The sequence below is a fragment of the Molothrus ater genome, chromosome 3, assembly GCF_012460135.2.
Source record: "Molothrus ater isolate BHLD 08-10-18 breed brown headed cowbird chromosome 3, BPBGC_Mater_1.1, whole genome shotgun sequence".
Taxonomy (NCBI): Eukaryota; Metazoa; Chordata; class Aves; order Passeriformes; family Icteridae; genus Molothrus; species Molothrus ater.
In genome coordinates, this window is record NC_050480.2 from 98,068,130 (window position 1) to 98,094,079 (window position 25,950).

The 25,950-nt window shown below is 36.3% G+C and overlaps 1 protein-coding gene across 1 annotated transcript in view; it reads left to right on the plus strand.

The window, feature by feature from the left end:
• Positions 1-297: 297 nt before the first annotated feature.
• The window catches only part of EYS (eyes shut homolog), a 797,164-nt gene continuing 771,511 nt past the window's right edge, over positions 298-25,950 (plus strand). Inside the window, exons 1-2 of the mRNA XM_054514337.1 lie at positions 298-1,140; positions 3,288-3,401. Of these exons, the coding sequence (XP_054370312.1) occupies positions 384-1,140; positions 3,288-3,401 (871 nt within the window). The 5' untranslated portion in view covers positions 298-383. The remainder of the gene's footprint in view (positions 1,141-3,287; positions 3,402-25,950) is intronic.

The window sequence follows — 25,950 nt, forward strand, 5'->3', positions numbered from 1 at the left end:
AGGGAGGGAACATGAAAAGTATGCCTTCAATCTCTTGTGTACACAAGTACAATGAAATGCACTAAATAAATATCAATTTTTAGCAGGAATAAAAATAGGAAAAAACTGACTTTTTTTACAGTGTTGGAGTTCTGATTGGTTCATTTGACTTATTCCAGTTTCCCATTACTTGCTAGATGTTGCCTGTGATTTGTTGTACATTTTCTGTTTTGTAATGTGGTTTTAATATTCAACTGTATTTGGTATGAAAACAGAAATATTTTCCTCTGTTTGAATTCCTAGGGTGCCGTGGAAAATACACATGAACATTCAGGAGCAAGTGTTCTGAAGTTATCCTCAGTAATGCAGCATATGTGAAAGGAAACTTCCGTTGGTCAGGTGAAATGATGACTATGAAATCAGCATATTGCATGGTAGTGTGCTTTCTTCAACTTTGCATTGTCAATGGGCAGGTAAGATGTGAGAGACAAATGATTACTGAATGGAGAACAGAACCAAGACCTACTGTAATAAAATGGACACCAAGGGAAAATGTCTGTTCAGACTTTTACACTGAATGCTGGAATATGAATAAAAGTATTATTGGTGAAATCTCTGAAGAGCGTAATCTCAGTATCCCTCAGATATGCCCTTTACAGCTTCAATTAGGTGATAGTCTCTTCATCTCCTCTGAGCCGTCCTTTCAGTCTTACGGAATGAATCTGGTAAATGTCTCCAAGGAAGAATTTATTAACTGCCCTAAAGCTGGTTTTCTTCAAGAGCAGCTGATTTTTGTTTGCCAGATAAGAGGACTGCACCAAGTGGACCCTAACTGGCTTGGTGTTGGAACTCACTACTTTGCAGAACTTCACAAGAGAGGTCCACCATTATGCAACATGGGCCTTCGTCTGAACGTTACCGTGAAGCAGCAGCTCTGCCAACAGTCTCCGGGTGCACCACTGTGCTCTGGGCATGGAAAATGTCTAAGCCACGTTTGGGAGAAAACATATAATTGCCACTGTTTCTCACAGTATTCGGGAACATTCTGCCAGAAGTTTGATATATGCTCCACTAAACCTTGCCACAACAATGCCTCCTGCACTGAGAAATCAGAACTTTCAGGAGATTCTTATGAATGCACGTGTCCTCCAAAATTTTCAGGTATTTCTTTTCTCCTCTAGGGGTAAGCATTATATAGATCTTACACTTTACTTAACAGGTGATAAAACAATAGGAACAACACTAGCAAGACTTTTGTATCATTTGATTGCCCATGGCTGCTACCATACCTGCAAGATCTCTTTTACATGGTGTCACTTATGGGAGACTGTGCAGGCATTTGAAGACAGTTTGTAGTTGCAGACATTCATAAATACATTGTAGAGAAAAACAAAATAAGTTCTTATTGTGCTTCTTTCCTACTTAAGCATGAGACATAAATAAATGCTACTTGACTTACAGAAGTAACTGTTTTACTTTTTTTGTTCTGCAGTTCAGATTGTGAGACCAAACAACATAAATCATTTGGAGTAAGGTCCCCCGAAAATAGCTGGTTAATCAAACTGGTAGAAAAGAGTGATTTTGTTGAAATGAATAATGATTTCATTCAACAAGTCAGATCTCCCCTCCATTTTCATTTAAAGACCTTTCAGATTACATTACTGATTTTTTTTATATCAAAATTTAGTTTAACTGAAAGGTCAAACCTTAACTTAGAAGAACAAGAAAAATAAAATACTTAGCACTTTCTTCCAGATTGTTCTGTCCCCTAAAGTTGTTTTCAAAGGCAATTTGTTAAACATACTTTTATTATCAAATAAATATGTCACAAATGAAAAAACAAAAATCAAGTAATCCTCCTAGGAAATATTGCAGCACTTACCCAAAACTCATCAGAACAAACTGAATTTGGGTTTGGATTACCATACCAGAGAATACAACATAACTGGGTAAACTCTTATCTAACCATTACTTTTATTTCATGGAGGAAAAAAATGGATTAAGGAAATTATGGGAATGTTGTTCCTGCATTCAGACCAATAGAGTTTGGGTATGTTATAGAAAGTATCAGAAATATTCATTCTCATAAAAAAAGAATAATTGTAGCTCTTTTTGTACTTGTGGAGCAGAATTCCTGAAATGTTCCTCTGTCGACTGAATTTCTATGATCTCACAATAGTGATGCTATGCTATGAAGCACAGCAGATGGCTTAGGAATGAGTGAGGTTCATAGAATACACTTCATAGAAATGAAGCTTATGTTGCATAAAGATTGCTGTAATTTATTTTTAATTGCTTTTCAAAGTGCATAATAATTTGGTTACTAATGCATTTGCCAATGGAAGATTATGCAGGTATGAATAAGTCAATGTTGTGAGAAATTTTTTTTTATAATTATGAACAGTGTAATAAGATAGTGGAAAACATTGATGGTATGCAGTATGTTTTACATTTCCTTTATCGTTACTGGAGGCTGAGTAAAATGCTTTGAAAATAACAGTACCAAAAGCGTCTGGTACTAATTGAACTCAAATTAATGAAAAAAATTTGGAAGAAATTCGTTAAAAGCAAACATCATGTTTAATGCTATCAACAAGCAATGCTTAAAATATTTTTTTTTAGCCTATATGAGAAAGTTTTAGGTAATGTCATCAGCTCACAATACTGGTCTCATAAATAAGCTGCAAACAAGAAGAATTAGGAGACTAAATCACCATATATTATGGGCAGGGCTACACAAGAGTAAAGGAGGAAAAAGTTCCTCCCATAACATAAAGTCTATTAGAAATTTGAACACTTTTTGAAGTGTGAATAATGTCATGGTAATAATTCAAGAGGCAAGCATAATTAAATGGTATTTAGACTTGCATGCTATAATAGCGTAAATGACTTATAACTGGAATTGTAATTCCCAGAAAGCTGCATATTATAAAATAATCTCACATATCCACTCCACATAAGGACATCTTTTGTTCTCAATGCTGAAAGAAACTGTAAGTTAGATTTATGTTAAAAAGAAATAAATACTACAGTTCTAGTAGCTCTTCTACCTTTTAAGGTATATGTGAATTTGTCATTATATGTTAGATGAGGTTAAGCACAGTATGTGAGCAGTAGATTAATGTCTTTTTGCCTTTCCTTAGAAGTTCAGTAAGTTTGGTGCAAACTAATGAACAATGTTGGCACAAATACCTTTCTATCCATTTGCCTATCTATATTGTAGCTATAAATTTGACATTTATAAAATGTTCACCAAACTCCCTAAATATTTACTAAACTCCAATGTTCCTATTATTCCTTTGACACAGGTAAAAATTGCACAGAAATAGTTGGACAATGCCAGCCATCCACATGTTTCAATGGTAACTGCATCAATGTTACTCCAAACACTTTTCTTTGTGAGTGTGACAAGGACTTTACAGGTAGGAAACACCTTTTTTTCCTGTCTTACAATAACAATTTTATCTGTTATGGTAATGGTATGAACTTTTGCTTTAATAAAACAGTTATTTTTGATGATTATTGCACAGATTGACATATCCTTAGATTTTGTAAAAATAGGCTTTGTAAAATATAAAAATCAGACTTCCAAATTACTCATGTACTGAAGTAAAAAAATAAATGATAGAAGCTTTTCATAATCAGATGCCATCAACAAGTACCATTCTTCTATTGTCAGTATAACAGAGGAAGACTCTTAATCACTGACTCCCTGGTTCTCAAATACAGAGTTATCAAGATTCAGAACTCTTCCTGGATGGATGAATTTGAATACATTTGTATTCCTAATTTCATTATCCTCTTATAGGTACTAGAAATATAAGATGGAAATAATCTAAAGAGTCAATAATGTAATGATTAAGGGGTGCAACTTGATTAAAAAGGAAGAAGATAAGTGGTTTATTTACTATATATGGGACAAATAAGATGTTTTCATAAGAAAAGCTGAATGAAAAAATGTATCTAAAACGATCCTCTTGTAAACACTTTTTTGGGGGATTAGGATAGCAGTGAAAAACTGTTTATTCTTGTGCTTCACAACAGACGTTCACTGTATGGATGTGAGAAAAGTAGTAACACTCAGGAGAACATTCTTTAAGAAGAAGCTAAGTACAAAGCTAGCTCTTGAATATCCAAAGACAGTACATTTTTCAAAATGTATCTTTCTTGGAAGCATCACTTATCTTGTCAATTATAGAATATAAAGAAATCATTACATTGAAATGAAGAGTTAAAAAAAACCAAAACCAAACATAACGGAGTTAGAGGGATCAAAGAGCCAATCTTTATTTTCATAGTGAAAGACTGAAGATCCTTGTCGATATTTTAATTAAGTCTGTATAGAAATACATTTTTAAAAAATGGGATAGACCTGCTGAATTCTAAATTCCTAGTAAATCTGTTTGCTATTCTCCCTTTCTTCCCTTTCTTTCACAATGGAAGCATCATGGTCAGCATAATTCTGAGAAAACGCAAAAAAACCTCACTGTTTAAAAAAAAAATCCATTAGTAAAGTTTTCTAGAACTGGTTTTCCAGCCCACCATGGTCGGTCCATATCTTTTTGGAACACTTACCTTTGTCCTTTCACACAAATTGTGTAGAAACATCACTTTTGAAATTTCCCCTACAAAAATCTTTTTTATCCTTGCAATTTTGACATAGTGATGGATGGGAGAAATGAGACAGGAGGAACATCCCTCCAGATGCAGTAAATACATATCCATAATGATATGAAAATGGTTTAATATTCTGAACTACTGGAGGGCAAGATACACTGCAACCTACTTTCTAATCCTGGTAAGGATTGAGAAGGAACAAAAGGAGTCTATGAGTGTAACTAACTGCTTTTTTATTCTCCACTTAGCCAAAAGAAAATGGAGAATCCTTTCTTGTTTCTAAGAATAAGTATCTTAGGAGGAGAAGGACTTTAACAATTTTTTTCTGGTTCTGTAGTATAAATGCAAATGAACAGTGTTGAGCAGCAATTTTGAGCCTTCCTCTAGAACCACCCCCTACACTAAAAGAGATGCTTCTAGTCTGTAAAAGGAAAGTGCCTCTGATGAGTGTGGCTGAAGACACCAGACCAAGGCTGCTGCCAAGACCACCTCAGCGTGTCGCCGTTGCCAGCCCTGCGCCCATTCCCTCAGCACAGCAGCACCCTGGGCAGCAGCGACGACCAGCAATGGTTGACCCCACAAAGCCATGCCTGCTTTGCAATAACCTTGGGCACTGGAGTAGCCAGTGCCCCCTAAAAAGGTAATTTGATGAATTTAGAAATGGCAGGGGAGGAGAACTGCAAGCACTCCCCGGGGGTCAACAACAACAAAAAAACTGAAAAGGGAGCGCCGGCCTGCCAGGCAAGCAGACACAAAAAGAGCGGGCCAAGGGAATAAGGGAACCAAAACAAACCAAACGCGCGGTAATGTTACTATTTCTGTAAGTGAAGCAGATGTTTCAAAGAACATGTTTGCTGGTCCATTGTTGAAAGTGAAACAAAGTAACCTTTGTCATGATTTAGGTAAACCTATGTTAACCACGTCTTCTGTCAATGAGCCTTACAGGTTGCAGCTGACAGAATCACTCCACCTGAAAGACACTGACTGGCATTTTGTCTCTGTCAATCCAGAACAGAAGGGTATTTGGCACCGAATTCTTTGGAAGTACATCGTCATTGGGGGCACCAAACACACACCACAAGAGATCGAAATTGCTCCAGCAATGACAACATCAGATCCTGAGCAATTCGTTCTCGGGCTGCACTGTTTCCACCCACCCCTGTTTCTTCCCAAAGGACAAATAGTTGCACAAGCTAACCCTGTGCCGTTTTTACCTGAAGGCACCAAAAAACAAGGGCCCACAGTCACCCGGGTCCAAGTTATTGGGAAAGACAAACCCAAATTATGGTGTAATGTCAGTGGGGGTGGGGAGTCAAAATGCATTGAGATGCTTGTAGACACGGGTGCAGACTGCACAGTGATCCCAGTACAAGACTGGCCTGCACATTGGCCTTTGCAAAATGTTGCTGGTCATGTTCGAGGTGTAGGGGGCCTGCAATTGGCAAGAAAATCCATGAGCATCATACAAATCAAGGGACCAAACGGACAATTGGCAAATATCCGTCCATTTGTGTTAGATTATTTGGAACCTTTGTTAGGGAGAGATTTAATGGCCCAGTGGGGTGTCACAATTGATATTCCAGACTCTCCACAGCATTTTTGTACAGCGGCTATTGAACAACAGCGCTACACCCAAAAACTGAAGTGGAAAACAGACAGACCAGTTGAGGTGAAATAGTGGCCGCTCAGTAAACAAAATATAAAGGCACTCGAGGACCTAGTGGAAGAGCAACTGAAAAAGGGTCACATTGTGGAGACCACATCCCCGTGGAACTCTCCAGTGTTTGTCATTCAGAAAGCTGACAAAAAGAGATGGCGGCTCCTCCACGACCTCCGACAAATTAATAATGTCATTGAAGATATGGGCTCTCCCCAGCCTGGTATGCCATCCCCAACAATGCTTCCCCAGGATTGGAAATTGGCTGTTATTGATACAAAAGATTGTTTTTTCCAAATTCCCCTACACCCTGACAATGCACTGCGTTTTGCATTCTCAGTCCCCACCATCAACATGGAAGCCCCTATGAAAAGGTACCATTGGACAGTTCTCCCTCAGGGCCTTAAGGTCTCGCCAGCGATCTGCCAGTGGTATGTCTCTTCCCTGCTTTCCCCAGTGTGTGCAGCCGCAGAAAAGGCCATCATCTATCATTATATGGATGATACCCTTGTGTGTGCCGCCAATGATGATTTACTCACACATGTGCTTGACCTAATGATCGATGCATTGATTGTTGCAGGGTTCGAGCTCCAGGAAAAGAAAATTCAAAAGATGCCACCTTGGAAATATTTGGGCTTAGAAATTGGAAATAGGACCATTATTCCTCAAAAACTAGAAATCAGTCCAAAGATCAAGACCCTTGCAGATGTCCACAAGTTGTGTGGGTCTTTAAATTGGGTAAGGCCTTGGCTCAGTCTGACTAATGAAGACCTTGCCCCTCTTTTCAATTTATTGAAAGGGGGAGAGGATCTGGGTGCTCCTAGGTCTATTACCCCAGAGGCACAGAAAGCTCTAGAAAAGGTTCAGATTGCAATGTCCACAAGACAGGCCCACCAATACCGGCCTGACCTGCCATTCAAATTTATCATCTTAGGTAAGTTGCCACACCTCCATGGAATCATTTTCCAGTGGGAGGAAAAACAAACACCTAAGGCAAAGGAAACACCTAAAAAAGGCCAGGACCAGAAGGACCCTCTCTTGATCGCAGAATGGATTTTCCTCAGTCACAAAAGGTCCAAGAGAATGACAAAGCCTCAAGAGCTGGTAGCAGAACTGATCCAGAAAGCAAGGACCCGGATCAGGGAGTTAGCAGGATATGACTTTAAGTGCATTCACATTCCAATTGAGTTAAAATCGGGTCAAAATATTATACAAATATTGGAACAATTGTTTCGAGAAAATGAAGTGTTGCAGTTTGCTCTGGATTACTACTCAGGACAAATTTCTGTCCACCGGCCTGCCCACAAAATGTTTGAACAAGATGTTCAATTTACTCTCAAATTGAGAAGTGCTCAAAGTAGGACCTTTAAATAAGGTTCTGACTGTCTTTACAGATGCGTCCGGGAGGTCCCACAAGTCTGTTATGACTTGGAAGGATCCTCAAACCCAGTAGTGGGAGAAAGACATTGCTGAGGTGGAAGGTGCACCCCAGGTTGCTGAATTGGCTGCAGTCGTTAGAACTTTTGAAAGGTTCTCAGAACCATTCAATCTGATAACGGATTCTGCATATGTGGCAGGAGTAGTATCCAGGGCAGATCAAGCAATACTGCAAGAAGTGTCTAACATCACACTTTTGGAATTGCTCTCAAAACTTGTAAAGTTAGTCACTCACTGAGAGCAACCATTTTATGTGATGCACGTCAGGTCACACACCGACTTGCCAGGGTTTATCACTGAAGGCAACAGAAGGGTAGATGCTCTTGCTGCACCTGCAGTGATGGCCACTCTCCCAAATGTTTTTGAACAGGCAAAAATCAGCCACCAGCTTCTCCAAGTCAAGACACTAACTAGTTCACATGATCTGAAAAAAATATTAAATATACGTGTTAGTCTATATTGATGGGAAATAAATAAAATTATAATAAAGTAAAAATGCTCTGAAAGCATTTATTCAAAATAAGTAAAGGTTGCTGAGTCGAAGTTGTTATGTTCACAAGGATAGAATGGGTCTATTAGACAAGCAGTGTAAATTCTCATTTCAATTATATATTTTTCTTTTTTATTAACTGATTCATTCATTCACTGAGCTCTCAAACTCTCTTTACTGAAGGAAGATTTTTAACATAACAGGAAACAGCTAGCATTAGGCTGTCAGTATTCTTATGATTGAATACTCCGATTCATACCAGAATTTGCATCTTTAGACTTATTAAGAAACATTTAAAGGAAGGGAATATGGGTAAAACAAAGATGAGGTGGGTGCAAAGAGGAAGGCTGGTAGTGTGTAAGCAGTTGCTGCTCAGTACTCTTGTCTGCCTGAGACCTGCACCAAATCACTGTAGTCTACCTATTCTTTTTATTAAATCTTTTCTTTACTCTCTTTCCATATAATCTCACTCTCTCCCCATCTATGTGTTCTAAGGTTCCAATGCCAGAACTGGAGAGAAAAAGTGCCTGAATTTGGTGTCTGCAATTTGAGTTAGACCACTGGTGGTAGTGGTCCTAATAACTCTGGTGCCAGCATTTGGAGTAAATGAGGGTCTCAGCATCAGCAAGCTGAAGGAAGACCACAGATTGTAGGGTTGTGTGTCTGAACATAGTCAATTTTGTGCCAGCAAAGGGCATCAGACTCTGGGCAATGGTGGCTCACATGCCTAGTGCCAATTGAGCAGGTGAGAGGTCCAGCATCAGCAAATGAAGAGGGGAGCAAGGGTGCCAGGGCCTGTGTGCACTGGCAGGAGCCACTTGGAAGATAAAATGTTTATATTTTCCTCTAAGCCAGTCTGAGTGTGTGTGCAGATCTGCATGTGCACATGTGTGTATACATGTGCAATTCATTAGCACCCTTCAAGCAGGACTGTCTGTTAAGTGGAGGCAGAGGACCTGGGCATCAATATGAGATGAGCTAAGGTCCCACACTGCTATTGAAAGGGTTCACAAAAATGTTGGTCTTTCTGAAACAGAGGATAAGGGACTGTGTATTTAAGGGGTTCACAAATGTGTCAATGCTTTTGAAATAAAGGGTAAGGGGCTGTGTATCTTTACTAGCAAACTTCCATCCTTATCAGTAAGAGAAGAGGACTAAAATTTGGCTGTTTGTACATATGTTTTATGTGAGTTCTGGGTGGGTGCTGGCAAAGGCAATGCCTTATCTGTGGGTAGTCTATGCAGCTGGCTGCATTAGTGTCCTCTGCCTATGTGCATCTCTGGCATACATGTTCATCTTGGCTGCTGGCTGAGCCTGCAAACAGGAAAGCAGCAGCTGCAGTCATTGGATGGATGGGACTCCCAGGTCTTTGGGTTCGCTGAGCTGGGATTTTACAGCTGGGAAGGAAGTTCTCCAGGCTCCAGAGCAAGAGGATATCTCAACAAATTTGATGGATGTTATGGTTGTGTTCTGAAGATGTACAGAAAATTAATGTGACTCATTCAGAAACTGCAGGAAATAACAATATCTTAGCTACTTCTGTAATGGTACTGCTCAGTCTGCTTACCCTAGCTAACATTAAGTGCATTAAGAGAAGGAGTTTTTCATCTGAATATGGTTTGTTGAATCTTTGTGGCATTTTGCTCCTTAGGTTTGGAAGATGGGACTGATTAAAAAACAACCCTTTGTGGAGCACCTGAGATTATTTGAGTTTTTTTCACACATTCCTGTAAGAGAGACTTGAATTTCCTGCCTTCCCCAATGGTCCAATTGACCTCTTTGCAGACAATAATGAGTTCCATCCTCACTTGGGGGACAGGAGATACTATGAGAATGAAGTGGCTTTGCTTGGAGCCACTATGCTAGAGCTTCTATCATCCAGGTGCTTTAGTTTAAAACAGTCTGTTTGCTTAATTGGTGAATTACACACAGACTCTTTTGAAAAAGGTCACTAATGGAAAGATACTTTTACACATATATAAAAGAAGAAGAAAATTTATTGTTTGCACAATTACTGTTTTAACAGCCTCATAGTTAAATTTGTCTAATACTAACACTCATTGCCCAAATTAATACCCAAAGGATTCTTAATAGTACCCCTAAAAACATTAGGTAAAAAGCTTTTCTACAGTCTATGTTTTACTTTGGTATTAAGCTCAGCTGTCCAGTGCATATATTGGTCAAATCCATCCATTTCCCTCAATAAGAGGGCACAACAATTGCAGCAAGACATCAGCATTTTTTGGTATTCATTGACAGGAGTTTTTCATTCAGACTGGAAGTTTCTCACCTATCAATCAAGGGATTATCTTAGTCTACTTGTATATGTTTTCACTTCAGTCCTAGATAAGTCTACTACTAGTATTTAGTCTTCCAGACATGATGCAGATCAATTCATCTTAGCTAGTGACAAAGGTATACATGAAAGGATTTTGTCAAAACTGCACCAATGATGTGAATTAGGTTGTCTGACCTAAATCGATTTAAGTTTACTCTCCTGGCATGATTTCATTACATACTTCCGTAGTCTATATTTGAAAACTTCATATTAGTTTTGATAGCCTTTCCATCACAATCTTTTCTTCCCCTATATTAATGGATTTACTTTGAATTATAAGTAATTGTCATGTTTATTGAGTATATCAACTCAACAGTGTAATGACTGAATATTTCATAGCACCTTAAAACTGATGAGTATAATTACTCTGGGAAAACACCAGGTATGCATGATTCTTGTAGTTTACTTTTCTGCATATGAATAAGTTTCTGAAATATTTTTTTTCAGGGAAGGAATTTTTTCACAGCAAGATTATTAATATCATACTTTGCAATGAAATTATAACTGAATAACTTCTTTGGAATTAATTCTATTAAATTTAAATTAATTTTATTTTTTAAAATAAGTTATTGTGCTATTTTAGTATGGAGAAGCAATGTACTTCTTGCCAAATCTTAACTACATTAAATCATTAGAGTAATCACACTAACATGAAATGAATGAATTTGTTGTGAAGTTACAGCATCTCGACTCTATTGAGTTCTTATATTCTAACCCATGAGAGATTTAAGAATATAGGATTGTATTATCAAGCTGCAAATCAGACTGATAATCTTTCCCATCTCCTTACAGACAGAAAGTCTTGGCAGTTTTTGGACATCTGTCCTTTCCTAGAGTTGTTCACTAGTTATTCTTAAATTTCTATTACATTAATTTTTTTATAGTTCTTTAACAAAAACAAAGTAATGCTTTTGCATGATCTTGCAAAAGACAGTGAGAAAAGATGTATTATATTTACAGATGCTGTCAGCTAATAAATACTGATAATACTGAACACAAGTAGAAATAATCTGTAGAAGATATTAAAGAGACTGAAACTCTGAGGTATGATGGTAGTGAAATACCCAAATAATTGTATCCCCCTGAGTTTCCTGTTTTTCTCCACACTCCTTCTGCCAGCTAAAAAAACACAAACATATTTCCACTTGATTAGTTATCTGCTAGTATTATGCTTATCTGAAAAACAGAACTCAGAAAGTGTAACTAGTTGTAAGAAAGAAAATAACAACTCCTTGCTGTTGGAGTTGTAGTTAGTTCTTCTAACACATTTCTGGTGGTTTTTGATTGAATGAGGTATTCATCCTCTAATGAAATAATGACATGTAATAACTCTTGTGAGAAGACACTTGGGACATGATACTGAGCAGCTCAAGGCTCTGAAGTAAAGTCCTGATGTGTGTTTCCTGTTCACAGGACACCAAATGCCTTAGTCTTGCTTAAGTAGGGATGCAGGACTTTATCACGGTGTTCTTAGGCCCTAAATGAGCAAAAGTCAGCCTGTTCAAAGATACTAGTCCATCATCATTAATAAACACTTTGAGCAGAATGGCTAAGGCTGTAAACCCATATTGTGGTTTACCATGCAAAAAGTTGTCAGAAATATCATGTTTGAATTTGCAAGGCTCTGCAGATTCATCTCATTTAGCGCCAGTCTGTTTCTCAGCTAGATATCCAAAGAAATTAAATGTGACACTGATGTTATAAAAGGCACCAACGTATAACTTGTTTTATAGACTTTGGTTCTTTGAGCGGAAGGAAGGAAGGAAGGAAGGAAGGAAGGAAGGAAGGAAGGAAGGAAGGAAGGAAGGAAGGAAGGAAGGAAGGAAGGGAAAAGAAAAGAAAAAAGAAAAAGAAAGAAAGAGAGAAAGAGAGAAAGAAAAAGAAAGAAAAAGAAAGAAAGAAAGAAAGAAAGAAAGAAAGAAAGAAAGAAAGAAAGAAAGAAAGAAAGAAAGAAAGAAAGAAAGAAAGAAAGAAAGAAAGAAAGAAAGAGAGAGAGAGAGAGAAAGAAAGAAAGAAAGAAAGAAAGAAAGAAAGAAAGAAAGAAAGAAAGAAAGAAAGAAAGAAAGAAAGAAAGAAAGAAAGAAAGAAAGAAAGAAAGAAAGAAAGAAAAGAAAGATTAGGCGATGGGAAGATTAGGCGATGGGAAGATTAGGCGATGTCTCAGAGGCCTCACTATGGCATCAAAGCTGATTGCAAGCTAATGGTACCCATCTGTTCATCAGATCATTACATTGTTCATTTTGTCATCCTGTAACAAGACTTGTATACAAGATTTGTATAATGAAGTACCTTTAGCAATCCTTGGTGTTGCTGGGAAGAAGTCCTATTTCTAAAAAACACAGTTCCAGTTGTACAAGTGGCTGAAGAATCTCAGCACAAATATCAACTGGTGATGACTACAGTATCATAGTTTCATTAATTATGACTTTGCAGAGTTATACATCTGAACAGTTAATATCCCATCTTTAAATTTAATTTGCAAATTACTCCATAACAAGTGCATTCAAGTATGCAAAAGGCCTATTTTTTAATGAAAGAAATAAAATAGATTTAGTATACATAATAAGGTCAGGCTCATTTACTCTTTTATATTTTAAATACTCTAAAAATCTCATGTTGTTTTTCTTGTGTCTTCTTTTACATTCCGATAATTTAGGCATCTTTTTCTTTTCCAACTTAGAAAATAAATCAGGTATGCTGAAAGAATTATTTCACTTGACATTGATGATGTGCTTTGGACTAAAATACATATTTAAATTATATTTTTTGCATAAGTGATTTTAAATAGTTTCACTCTTGAATTAAAAGAGATGCTTGTTGATAAAGGCCTTACTATATAAAATATTACTGTGAGTCCTCAAAAGCATGAATTAGAAGAATGTGGTTAATATCTTAACACTCTTTATGACTATACAACCAACAGTTATACAAAGGTTTTCTGGAAAACAGACCTTCCTGAAGAAACCTTACATTATGTTTACACTAAATTTAGACTTTGGAAAATACCAGGACCTGTGAAGTGCTAAAATACATAGCAGTATGTAAAAAGAGCACAAAAGTGGTGGATATTTCAGATGTAGGCATAATTAATTAACTTTTTTATTACTGTTATTAATCTGATCAGAATCAGATTCCATGTATGATAGAAAACAGGAAATCAACATTATTAAACCTTCTAAAGCAAGAGGAGTGGGAATAATGGTGCTGCAGGTGATGCAACTACAGCTTTCAGTGCAGATGAATACAAAAAGCTGTCCAAAGGAGGGCCATGAGGATGGTAAGGAGCCTTTAGGGGAAGCAGGGTTGAGGTCACTTGGTCTGCTCAGCCTGGAGAAGAGGAGATTGAGGGGACACCTCATTGCAGTCTACAATTTCCTTATGAGTAAAAGAGGAGGGGAAGTATCTCTTCTCTCTTGTGCCCAGTGGCAGGTCTTGAGGAAGTGGCCTGAACCTGAGACAGGGGACGTTTAGGTTGGATATCAGGAAAAGGTCCTTCACACAGAGGTTGGGTATTGGAAAAGGCTCCCCAGAGACATGGTCAAGCACCAAGCATGACAGAACTAAGAAATATTTGTACCTCACTCTCAGGTACATGGTGGGATTCCTGGGCTGTCCTTTGCAGAGCCAGGAATTGAACTCAGTGATCCAAATGGGTCCAACTCAGCATATTCTCTGATTATATTATTCTAAGAATCTCATTTGACCAGGATAAAAGGAAACACCATCTTTACAAAGAGTTTTCATATGTGCAAAAGAGGCTGTTATTTGATACCATTATTATTTAAGAGGATGTAAAATTAAAAAAAAAAAAAAAGAGGATAGCTATCCAAAAGTAATCTAGACTCCATCCCCTTTTTTCAGGATGCTTAGCCATATTTATCATCATATAGAGTGCCTAATTCAAGCTGCAGTTCAAGCCAGCTCCAACCCACCACTGTAAGTCATGGCTAAGCCCACAGCAGAGGTAGGGCCACCTTGGGTGAACGGTACTTGAGAAAGGGCAAAATGCTGCACATGTATAGAGGAATAAAGTAAAAAAGTGGAGAACAGCTCAATTAATGTAAAGACCAGTAAAGGAAGGGGGAGGAGGTACTGCAGGCACCAGACCAGATATTCCCTTGCAGATGATGGTGAAAGCTGTTGTGGAGCAGGTATTTCCCTGCAGGGTGTGTAGCAGTCTGGAGTGGAATAAAGTGAGGCCTAAGAAAGGGAAGAGGAAAGGTGTACTCAGAATGGCACTGAGTGCAGGTGTATTATTATTTTTGGTATATCAAGAAAAGACAATGACAGATGAAAAAACCCCAAGACACTTATATTTTTTTTTCTTTTTTGAGGAAGGTAAAATTAGCTACATGATTTTGAGTCTACTTATATAAAATATTATGTATATTTTAAACAGGCATTAAAAATGGGTAACAAGACCAATGAGTTAGAAAAGTACTAAATAAAGGTTTTTTTAAGGACAATAGAACAATATTTAGGTACGTAGTAATACGTTGTTGGATACCAGAGTGATCAGTCTGCTTATACAGTTGTGAAGCACAACACCTGCAGAATCAATTCTTTTTTATATGTACTGTATATATATGTACTGTAGACACTTCCAGACATGCTGTAAGTTATGGACAGCTCCATGAGCTTGTTACACAATTTTATATCGTTAATTGGCCAATTGTGTGCATCACACTCCAGTCAGATATGTTTATTTATTTTCAAAGCCTCTGCTTTGAACTGTCCAGTACCCCTCCCAAAGTCTTCTGCTTATTCAATTTTACATACCTGTCTAGTCTACAATAGCTAACAATGAAAAGCACTGATGTTTAAAAGCTTATCACTGCATATGTAACACTTTCTCAACTGATTATATTTAGCATCTGAGTCACTATTGAAATTTTTGCTATGTTTTCAACAGTGGTTTTTTTTTCAAATTTTAGCAAAATCATAATATGAAGTCAGTAGAGATATTAATTTTGATCTTGCTTGGTCTGCTCTAGAATTGTGTATCTCTCCACTGACAACAAAGATATCGCAGTAAGCAAGATAGTAATTTGCATGTTTCAGCTAAATGCCTAAAATATGATGGAGAAATTCTGCAAGTTTCATTTCATTAGCACATAAAAGGGGATTAACCAAATGGTGTAAATAAATGGGGAAATAGGGAATGAGAAAATGTTTAGACATAGATGCTAGCTAATTGTTAATTTTAGTTTATTGTTTCAACATCTGCTAGGTGCTTCATGAAGGGGAATATCACCAATAGTAGTTATTAATGAAGTAGACAGTTCTGTAAAAGATTCTTTTGGGAAAGAATGCTGCTTCTCTTACAACTTTAAAACACACCAGTGTAATAATCTTATAATCTTTATTTAATTGTATATATATATATATATATATATGAAATATGACAAGCAGTAGGAAGCAGCTAGAGCATTTCCATATGACCAGAAGCACACATGTATTTTCTTTTCTTAATAGACCTTTACAGATACATTATCCAGACTGTTTCATGTAACTCTAATCAGTGTAGAACTCAAAGCATTTAAAGCCAAGCTTTAATGATAACTTTTTGTATAATTTAAGAATATAGGATGAGACCACAAAAGAGGACATAGTGGAGGAGTGGCAAAAAAAGAAAAAAATAGGGAAAAGAGATTTGTTTCTCTAAAACTGAGTTGAGTGTTTGTGATACTTCACAGAAGATAGGCTCAGAAGGTGGTATCAGTTAATAAACTGAATAGAAATGAGGATTTAGAGAAAGACATTTTAAGTTTCCTGATTACTATTCAAAGAGAAAAAAAAAATCCCTAAAAACAAAAGAAGAGATAAAATAATGAAAAATAAGAGGAATGGAAGTGGTTGAAATAAAACCAGAAATGCTCTTTGGAAACAGGCAAAAGTGAGTGTTCTCAATACTGCTTATGATTGGGAATCTAGGGTAGTCAATGAGGCTGATGAATGAAAGCTGATGAAATACAGCATTCTTTGTTGACCATAAACCACAGCAAATACCAAGCACAAAAGAGCTCTACCTCAGCACAATGCTGCCTGAAATGGGAGACATGCCAAAGGCTCCATTAAGTCCATAAAATATATCACTATTCATTTTTATGGAAGTGATTGGGTAGTGGGGTGATGGATGAATAGACAGGTAGGTAGATAATACAACAGAGATTGCTCATGGTTTAAAAGTCGTTATTCATATTTAGCAATCACAATTGTATTGGTGAAGACAAAGCATACAATGCAATATATTGGGTTAATATTGATGAAAAAATAGAGATGTAATACTTCTTTTTGTTTCTGCCTGTGCTGCCATTTCACTTACAGAGTTATAAATTACTCTTACTAAGAGGAAAAAATAAAACCCACAAGGTGATATGAAAGCTTAGAGAGCATACTGATATCTCACAAACTCTGACAAAGCAAATATTAAAAATAATAGTCATTCTAGAAAGAAGACAAATTCTGCAGGAAATAATGAAATTGACATAGGCAATAAAGTTACTGCCACTTTGAACAGGAGACTGTTTAAAATTCTCAGCATTAAGCAAGTGACAAATTTCTAAAAGAAAAAAGTTTGAAATCAAATCCCTAGTTTATGAGCAAAAATAAAAGTTTACTGTTACTCTTTTACAGTGGGTTGACAATAATAGCTTATGAAATTCAAACAGAGAAGGAAAAAAACAGAATAAGATAGAATACTGTGAAATTGAAAAAAAATAGAAGATATCACCCTTACATTAATTCTAGCTGCAACTCCAGTCATTGTTGTATGTCACTGTGCAAGCAAAAATATATATTCTTCAAAGATTTTATGACTGAAATAATGTCAGCTGAATTCCAGGAAATCATAACTGAACCTCCTAAGTCACTCATCAGGACATCATAGGAGACAAGAATAGAGCTCAGGTGTTGACACAAATTCCTGCTTATTCACTGGAAAACTGTACCTCACTGGAATTTTGTGTGCATAAATGAGTTGTGTGATAGACATCACATTGATGTATCATATTATAATATGTAGGACATAGTGACAAAAAATAATCAGACTCAGATTTCATGAAAAGGAATTTATTGATTGGACCTACAGTAGCAAAAATGTTATGCACAACAATAGAAATCGTAGTACCTTACTGCTTATGTTTTTGTAAAAATTTGTGTTACAATGTTCAACTATTCTATATCCCCAGAGTTTACTGCATCTTTTCAGAGGAAAATATATAAGCTTCACCTTGCGTAATATTAAGAACTTCTGGTGAAAACCCTGTAGCAATCAAATAACATATTTATCTATAAATGTTCCAAATATTGTGATTTATAGGTCTGTATCAGACACCCACATAAGAAGGTGATTGCACTTGGAAATTAACACCTACTGGTGAAGACTGGTTGTTAGGAAAGTGAGATGTGCAAACATGCATGAGAGATGATCAACAGTGACAACAACAATGGTTGCAACTTGAGTAAAGAAGTTAAAGCTGTAGTAATGAAATTTTCTAAGTTTACCAGTTAGAATGTTCCTTCAAGAAAAAGGAGAATTAGATACATTTTACAGAAGACTTGGGTGATCTGGAAGACTAAAGAAATAAATGTGTTAAATGTTATACTTGTAATGAGTTAAAAAAAAAACAACAGAATCTCTTAAAACCACAAACTGTTTGAAAGACTGCCTGCCTTCAACCTTCACATCCCCAGTTAGCCAATCGTTGTTTGTGAGTATGAAGTCAACCAGAACATCTCATTGCCCATCTACAACTTGGGTCAGGAGGTTGCCATTAACACTCCTTAAGGACCTCTTGGATTGCTAAAGCCCTGCTAGACTGTTCCTTGAGCAGATATCAGTGTAGTTGAAGTTCCCTGGGAAGTCAAAGTCCTGTGAACACAAGACTGCTTCTGTCCTTCCAAAGAAGGCATCACCCACTTGTTCTTCCTGGTCTGCCAGTCTATAGCAGCCACACACTTGTCACTCTACTGCTCTGCTTTTTCATCTCACACATAAGCTTTCAGTCAGCTTGTCATCCATATCCAGCTGGAGCTCCACATTTCTGCTTTTTAGTCACATAGAGAGCAACTTCTCATCCTTTTCTGTCCTGCTGATCCTGAAGAACCTGTTTCATTGAAGCATTAATGAAACAAGCCATCTAACCAAGTCTCTGTGATACCAACTAGATTATAGTCTTACAATAGCACAAAGACCTCCCGTTTCTCATGTTATTTTTGTGTGTGGAGGTACCTGAAATAAAACACGTTGGTATGCTAATTTCCAAAAACAATCTCTTTTTTTTCCATAATAGTGTTTTGTAGGCACTTCCTTACTTTCATGCAAATGCTGGAGGTAGTCTTGCTTAAGCCATGTTTATTGGTTTTGTGTTCCCTTTCTTTCACATCACTTCAGACTCTAGTCAACCTTGTCTGTCACTCCCTTACAGGCTGCTGGTAACCCTCTCTCTCCTCTGTTGGTTTCTAATTTAAAATCCAAATCAATCATCATTCTGGAAATAACAACTTTGTAACAACTTTGCACTGACTGTTTAAAAGGATCCCATGTCTTCCAAAATGTAGCTTGTTTATTTTTATGAAAGTGAATATACAACATAGTATTTTCAAGAATTTATGGGGCTCTGCAGTTCAAGCCTTTTAGCTCATGTATTGCTTTTAAGTTCATGTATTCCTGTGGAGAAAATTTAATCTGTTTGTATCAATAGAAGGCTGTTACATTCCTGCATAAGTAACAACTAAACAACCAGAAAATAATTACTCATTCTGGCTTCATTTATTTACTTTAGGATCACCAATGCAAATTTTTGCCAACAAGTAGCATTATATTTTCAGGATCATAGAATCATAAAATATTCTGAGTTGAAAGTTATCCATCAGGATCACCAAGTCCAACTCTTGACCCTGCAGAGGACACACCAAGAATTACACCGTGCGTCTCAGAGCATTGTCCAAACACTGCTTGACTCCGTCAGGCTTGGTGCTGTGACCACTTCTTTGGGGAACCTATTCCAGTGCCCAACCACCCTCTGGGTGAGGAACCTTTCCTTGATGTTCAACCTACACCTCCCCTAGCACAACTTCGTTTCATTTCCTCAAGTCCTTCCACTGGTCACAAGAATGAAGAGATCAGTGCCTACCCCTCCACTTCCCCACATGAGGATGAATAATCACAATGAGGATGGATAATCACAATGAAGATCACAATGAGGTCTCCCCTGAGTCTCCTCCAGGCTGAACTATATGCTTTATATAGTATAATGTGCTCCTGCTAATACCATATAATATTTGCAATTCAGCTCACTCAATAGCAGTCTCAAGGCAGACTAAATGGAAAAATGAGATATGAAACAGAAGTCTTAATTGCAGCTAAAATGATTGGAAAGAAAGAAATACTGTAAAAGAAGACTAAATTATACAACTTAAGAAAACTGTAATAGAGTGCTGTAGAGGAAACCAAGAATTTTCTAAGAACTTGTTGATTCTTAAGAATAAATTAAGAATTATTTAAGAAGTTAATAATTTTTAATGAAGAAGCATAAAATGAATTTATGTCCCTAGGTAAAACATAAAATAAAGAAATGAATAATAACAGAAGGTTAGCATGGTAATATACTTGCTAAGGTAACCATAAGATGTAAAAGACAATGGCGTCACTGCTGACTTGTCCGCAGCAGTAAAATCAATAAATTAGTATTTCCTGGCAGGAGAGTCTCTGTATCATATTCATAAGTTGCAATGAAGTAAGTTATACAGTTAAAGGCCTTTACACCAAATTACCTATCATCTATGTGAGATTAAACAGCTGAGCAGCAGATGATTACAAGGTAAATATTTTCTTAATGTAAACATGTGTTATTTCACTTGGCTTCATCCCCAGAAATTAATATTGTGCTGGCTGTCTTCACATAATAGGTAAAACTTAAAAAAAATAACTTTAAATCACATCATCGACATCCAGATGGAAATGGTAGTAGTTATATTTGCTTAGCTAAATTATTTGTAGCCTATATGTTACTAGGCCTTTCCAGAAGAATATTTTTAAAATATATCTCTAAAATAAAAATGGAACTAGTGCACAAACACTTTGTTCCACAAAAAATTGGGACAGTTTTGTCTACACATCACTACCACCACAACTCCTATAAATCTGTAAGTCTTACTCATTCTTTCTCAGCTCTCCCTCACTCCAGAGCTCTGTAGTGCCAGATTTCCTTCAGAATAGTCTAAATCAGAATAGTCTAAACTGTTTCCTGTGTTTCCAGTCATGTTTTTACAGAGCCATTACTAATTAAATATGGGAAAATTCAGTTTTATGTCTTCTTTATAAAAAATTAATCTCGTTTTTTGAAGACATCATAATTTGCAGCCACTGTAAATTATCATGCTATTTTCTAGCCAATTAGTAAAAGAAATGCCATAAAAATATTTTGAACTTTTCTCTGCAGTCTCTTTTTTCAATCAATTTTTTGCTTGAAGGCCTTAGAAAGATCAACGTAGGTTCTCTGACACAACACATTACTCTTAGCCTTTAGGTTTATACATTGGGATGGTACTGTTGCCATTCCACTGCAGATTCATCTTCGGCATGTCTATGCAATGCTTCATTGGCCTTCTCTTCAGCCATGTATGTATATATTATCTGGTCAGTGAAAATAGGTTGCAGCAGTCTATTACCTGACACAGAGACACCTGGATAAGTGTATTTGTGAAAAAAACATCCATCTGTGTTGTATTTCTCAGTAGTCATAATTATATTCTGTCACTTTAAATTAGCAAAATAATTTATACAGACTCATATGGAAAACACTGAGATGCTTATTATGATGACTGCAAGCTTCTTAACTTCCATACATTACATAAAACTGTTTTTGAAAAATGAGTAGAACATACTTGAATTCAAAATAATGAATGATGAGTTTTTAATGTTCAAAAACAGAGCTCAAATTCATCTCTTTGTTATCCATGTATATTTTATCAGTTATATTGTCAGCCTAGCTGAATTCTCACACAGATTTCTGTTATTCAGTAGCAATGCACAGATCTAAGTGACTTTTCAGCATCTTCTAGCTCTTCAGTACTGTGAAGATGGATGAGGTCCTTAATTTCCTCAATTTTGATGTGAAGACTTAATCACTTCTTGTTTTGATCAAAAGAGTTGATGATATATTGCATATATCCTAATATGTACATAATGATTGGCAAAGAACAGTCTATAACCCAGCAATTATATAAATTTTGATTTAACAGAAAGACTCTCTCTTATGTATGCTGACAAATAGAAATTCCTTTCTGCTGACAAATACAGATTCCTAAGTACAATGTACAGGTTTTACTATCAAACAAGTTATTTCATTGTAAATTTTATCCCTGAAAGACGTAAAGTATATGCTAAACAAGGATGCGTCTCACCCTTATTGAATTAAAAAATATATTTGTAAACTTGCCTGTATAATGGGTTTTTTCTGAAGCATTCAGGGAATCTGATAGCTGATAGTACTGAGTGGTTTGTATCGATGCATATTGTTTTAAAATTTCCTTTGTTGCAAAAATCATAGCATCTTTGATCAGGGTTATAGTTTAACCCCAGTAGGCAGGAAAGCCCTACCCAGCCTCACTCTCTCCCACCAGTGAGAAGGGGGAGAGAATCAAATGGGTAAAGATGAGAAAACTCATGGGTTGAGATAAAAAACAATTTAATAGCTAAAGGTAAACCAGTCCACACATGAACAGCAAATTAAGGAAGACATTCACCACTTCCTGCGGGCAGGTTCAGCCATCACGAGGAAAGTAGGGCTCCATCTCATGTAATTGTTACTTGGGAAGACAAATATCATCATTCCATATATCCTCCTTTTCTTCCTTCTTTTCCCAGCTTTTTGTTGCTAAGCATGGTGCAATCTGGTGTGGAATATCACTTTGGTCTGTTGTGGTCACCTATCTGGCCATGTTCCTTCCCACTTCCTTTTGCACCCCCAGCTTGAACATCGTTAGAGTGGGGCAAGGAGCAGAAAAGGCCCCTGATGCTGTGTGTAAGCACTGATCAGCAATAACTAAAACATGCCAGAACAGTTTTTATCACAAATCTAAAACACAGCACCATACTACTATGAATAAAATTGGCTTGATCCCAGCCAAAACCAGTAAAATCAGAAACTGAACAGAGTAGCTAGAAATTTATTAGGATCAGCACTGTCAAGCATAATTCTCCAATAATATTTTTATCACTGGGAGAATTAGTATGGTCATTATCATGCCTGAGGAGTCATTTTTCTATTTGAAGAGGTGAACATTATCTTTCAAGTGAAAAAACGTTCTTTGTATGAACTTTGTCAGAAGCACAGTCTTTCTGAGCCAGTAATGTCTCCTATATATCTGTATTTTGGTGGGAACACTGCAAGTTTCTGCTGAATTACTCTATTGCAGCTGTTAAGTAGTTTTAATCATATCACAAAGGTGATACTGCTGCTATCTGCTTCTTGATGAGTAGCGTAAGTTTCATTTAGCGTTTTGTCAGAAATGATAGATGAATGATTTAATGGTCCTGAATTGTTTGCCTTGCACCAGGATTTAGGATTTCTTTTCCATCAGTTGACAGAATTTGATCGTCTCCATTAAATTGTTGTGCAATAGCACCATCACAGGGATATATATAATTTGAAGTCACTGAAAGATGTTTGATGTGATACCATTTTGCATTTTGTTGACATTTATACTTTCCTTTATTAGCATTTTAAAACATTTTAGCATTTATGGTAAGCAGCTTGTTTATTTGCCAGTTTTTACATTTTACTCTAGCTCTGTTTTACATTTATACTTTAAGAGTGTTCTGATTAAATTATTTTTGAAGAATTCAAACACATCTCACATTTGCCTTTGACAAAGCAAAGAGCATCCTCTGAGGTAGTGTATGCTGCCTGACTTCTATGCTGACTGAAAAAATAATCAAAGAAATGAAATATTAAATTAATACCAGTGTTATCTACTTCATCCCTCTTCTCCACTGCTGGATACCCATAACATTCCCTGTAAGAAAAAAATACTTTCTTTTATTAGGCTGCAACAAGACAACCAGCATGTGATTTCTAGTCATTGTCCTTCACTTTTTTGGTAGCACATCCTGGCATGAAAGTATTTGCTAGTAGGTGCTAGTCTGTTAGGACCCCAAGAAGAATGGCACTCAGGCTCTGTAAAGCCTTATGCTAAATGATAATTTTAAATTATATCTATAACAGCTAGCAAAATTATAATGTTAGTAAAAAAATTAAAATAATATGCACAATCTTATCTGTATAGATTCTGGTAATTCCAAATTATGTAGTATTGAACAGTCCTCAAAACATCATGCAGACTGCCATGCTGACTCAGTCAATGGATTGGATTACTCTATTTTGGTCATTCATGCTATCACAGGATTTTCTTGGAGGGAAAATCATGAAATCTTCTTGTGTTTGGAAGCTGCCATCACATTATTCCAAGATTTTCTTTTCTTTATATTGAACTCAAATTTATTCAAATTGTCTTTGTGAAACCTGCTCATTTAAATTTTGATGCTGCTTCTTCTTTTAAGCAGGAGTTCCTATAATGACTCCCTTTCTATTTTACATTGTTTTTTCAAGTGAACAAGTAATGTGAGACAGAACTAGGATACGTTTTATTCAACTATTTATGAAAAGCAATGCCAAATGGTATATTACAATAAATGTGATATAAATGTCATTAACATACTTGTTGTTTTCCATATACATAGACTGGTTTGACAAGATTTGTAGCTTACAACTTGTGTTGTCTATTTTTGCTATTTTATGGTATCTTTATTGTCTTCTAGGTATTTGCAATAACTTGATTACTTGACATTTTCCATTTGATCTTTTTAAAAGCTAAACATTAAGAATGGCTTCCATTAATTTCTTATTCTCTGTTCTTCTGATTAATTGACTGAACCCTTTAATGTGTTATGATTGGTATTTAAATCATAATTGTCAGGCATCCTGTGACATGTAGAAACCTATAGGTTGATATGTGCACTCAAACTTCATGTTACATAGGTAATTCTGACACCTGCAACATCTACACTACCTCTCAGTGATCTAGCTAGAAAACTGCTATGCCTAGACTATGTATGAAGGTATATTTTTTTCCTTCTCAGCTGATTAAAGTACTACAGTAATGATGACCAGTGTTCTGAAACTCAGTAGTATACTATTTTTGTTTCCTGTCCCAGAGCTATGCTTATCTTGGTCCTTTCTTTAAATAAGAACTCAAGGTTTGCCATATCATGCCATCAACTTTGTGACCCTATACAGCTTTCTGACCTCCTTGTTTCTTTCCTCATAGTCAGTATATTACCCTTAACAGGAGTAAAATAACCACCTGCCTCTCTGTACCCTGTAGCTGGCCTACCAGTTCCTTAGGTACAAAAAGGATTTGTCAGTAATCATGTACTGTTTGTTTTCTTCCTCCAGTTTGGCAACCTAAAGCCTTCCAGTTAAGGTGGCCAAATACTTTAAACTCTACCTACAGCATTAGCATGTTACTTTTTCTACTTTTCTGCACTGCTTGACTTAATATAGTCAAGAACAAAAGGAAGAGTGAAGAAAATATATGTAAAATTTTGCGATCATAGTAAGAACCAATTGCATATTCCCATTTCAGTTTTCCTATCTGTGGCTTTTACTTATCTATTCAGGTGGTAGGTGCTAGATGGGAGAAACATTCAAGGCCAGGTTGGACAGGGCTCTGAACAACCTGATCTCATTTAAAGTGTCCCAGCTCTTTGCAGGGGTGGTTTGACAAGAGGACATTTAAAAGTCCCTTCCAACCCAGATCAGTCTATGATTTGATGGCCTCAAATTAGTATCTATGCCTAAAGAAAAAAAAGTAGAGGAGAATGCATTTCACAAGTTACAGAAAATATATATATTTTTATTTATAAGGAAAGTATTTTGATTTAAACTTTTTTTTTGAATGACAAAAAATTACTGATTCACATTTTTGATTGTTAAGCTCTAAATGCATAGAACTAATTTCCAAATACTGTTTTTTCAGTTATTGCATAGATGATTATATGAGTATTCTTATCTAATTGTACTCTGCACATTTCACTGGATTACATCCTATTTTTCTGTAGTATTTTGAAACCCATCCACAGCAAAAGCTGTCCCCAACAAATTTCAATAATTTGTAATTACAGGCTCTCATTTTCCAGTGTGACCAACATAATTTTATGGATTTAGTTCAGTGATCACTTACAAAAAATTGAAAACGTCAAGTCAAACAGCATTCTGTAAATGAATACATATTTTGAAACACAAGAAATGAGTTTTGAATGTACTGAATTGCAGCTCCAAGATAACCATGGATTTATTGGACAAGAGGAGCAAAAGGCTTAAGCATTTATGTAATTTTATGAATAAAACCAAAAATAGTCAAACC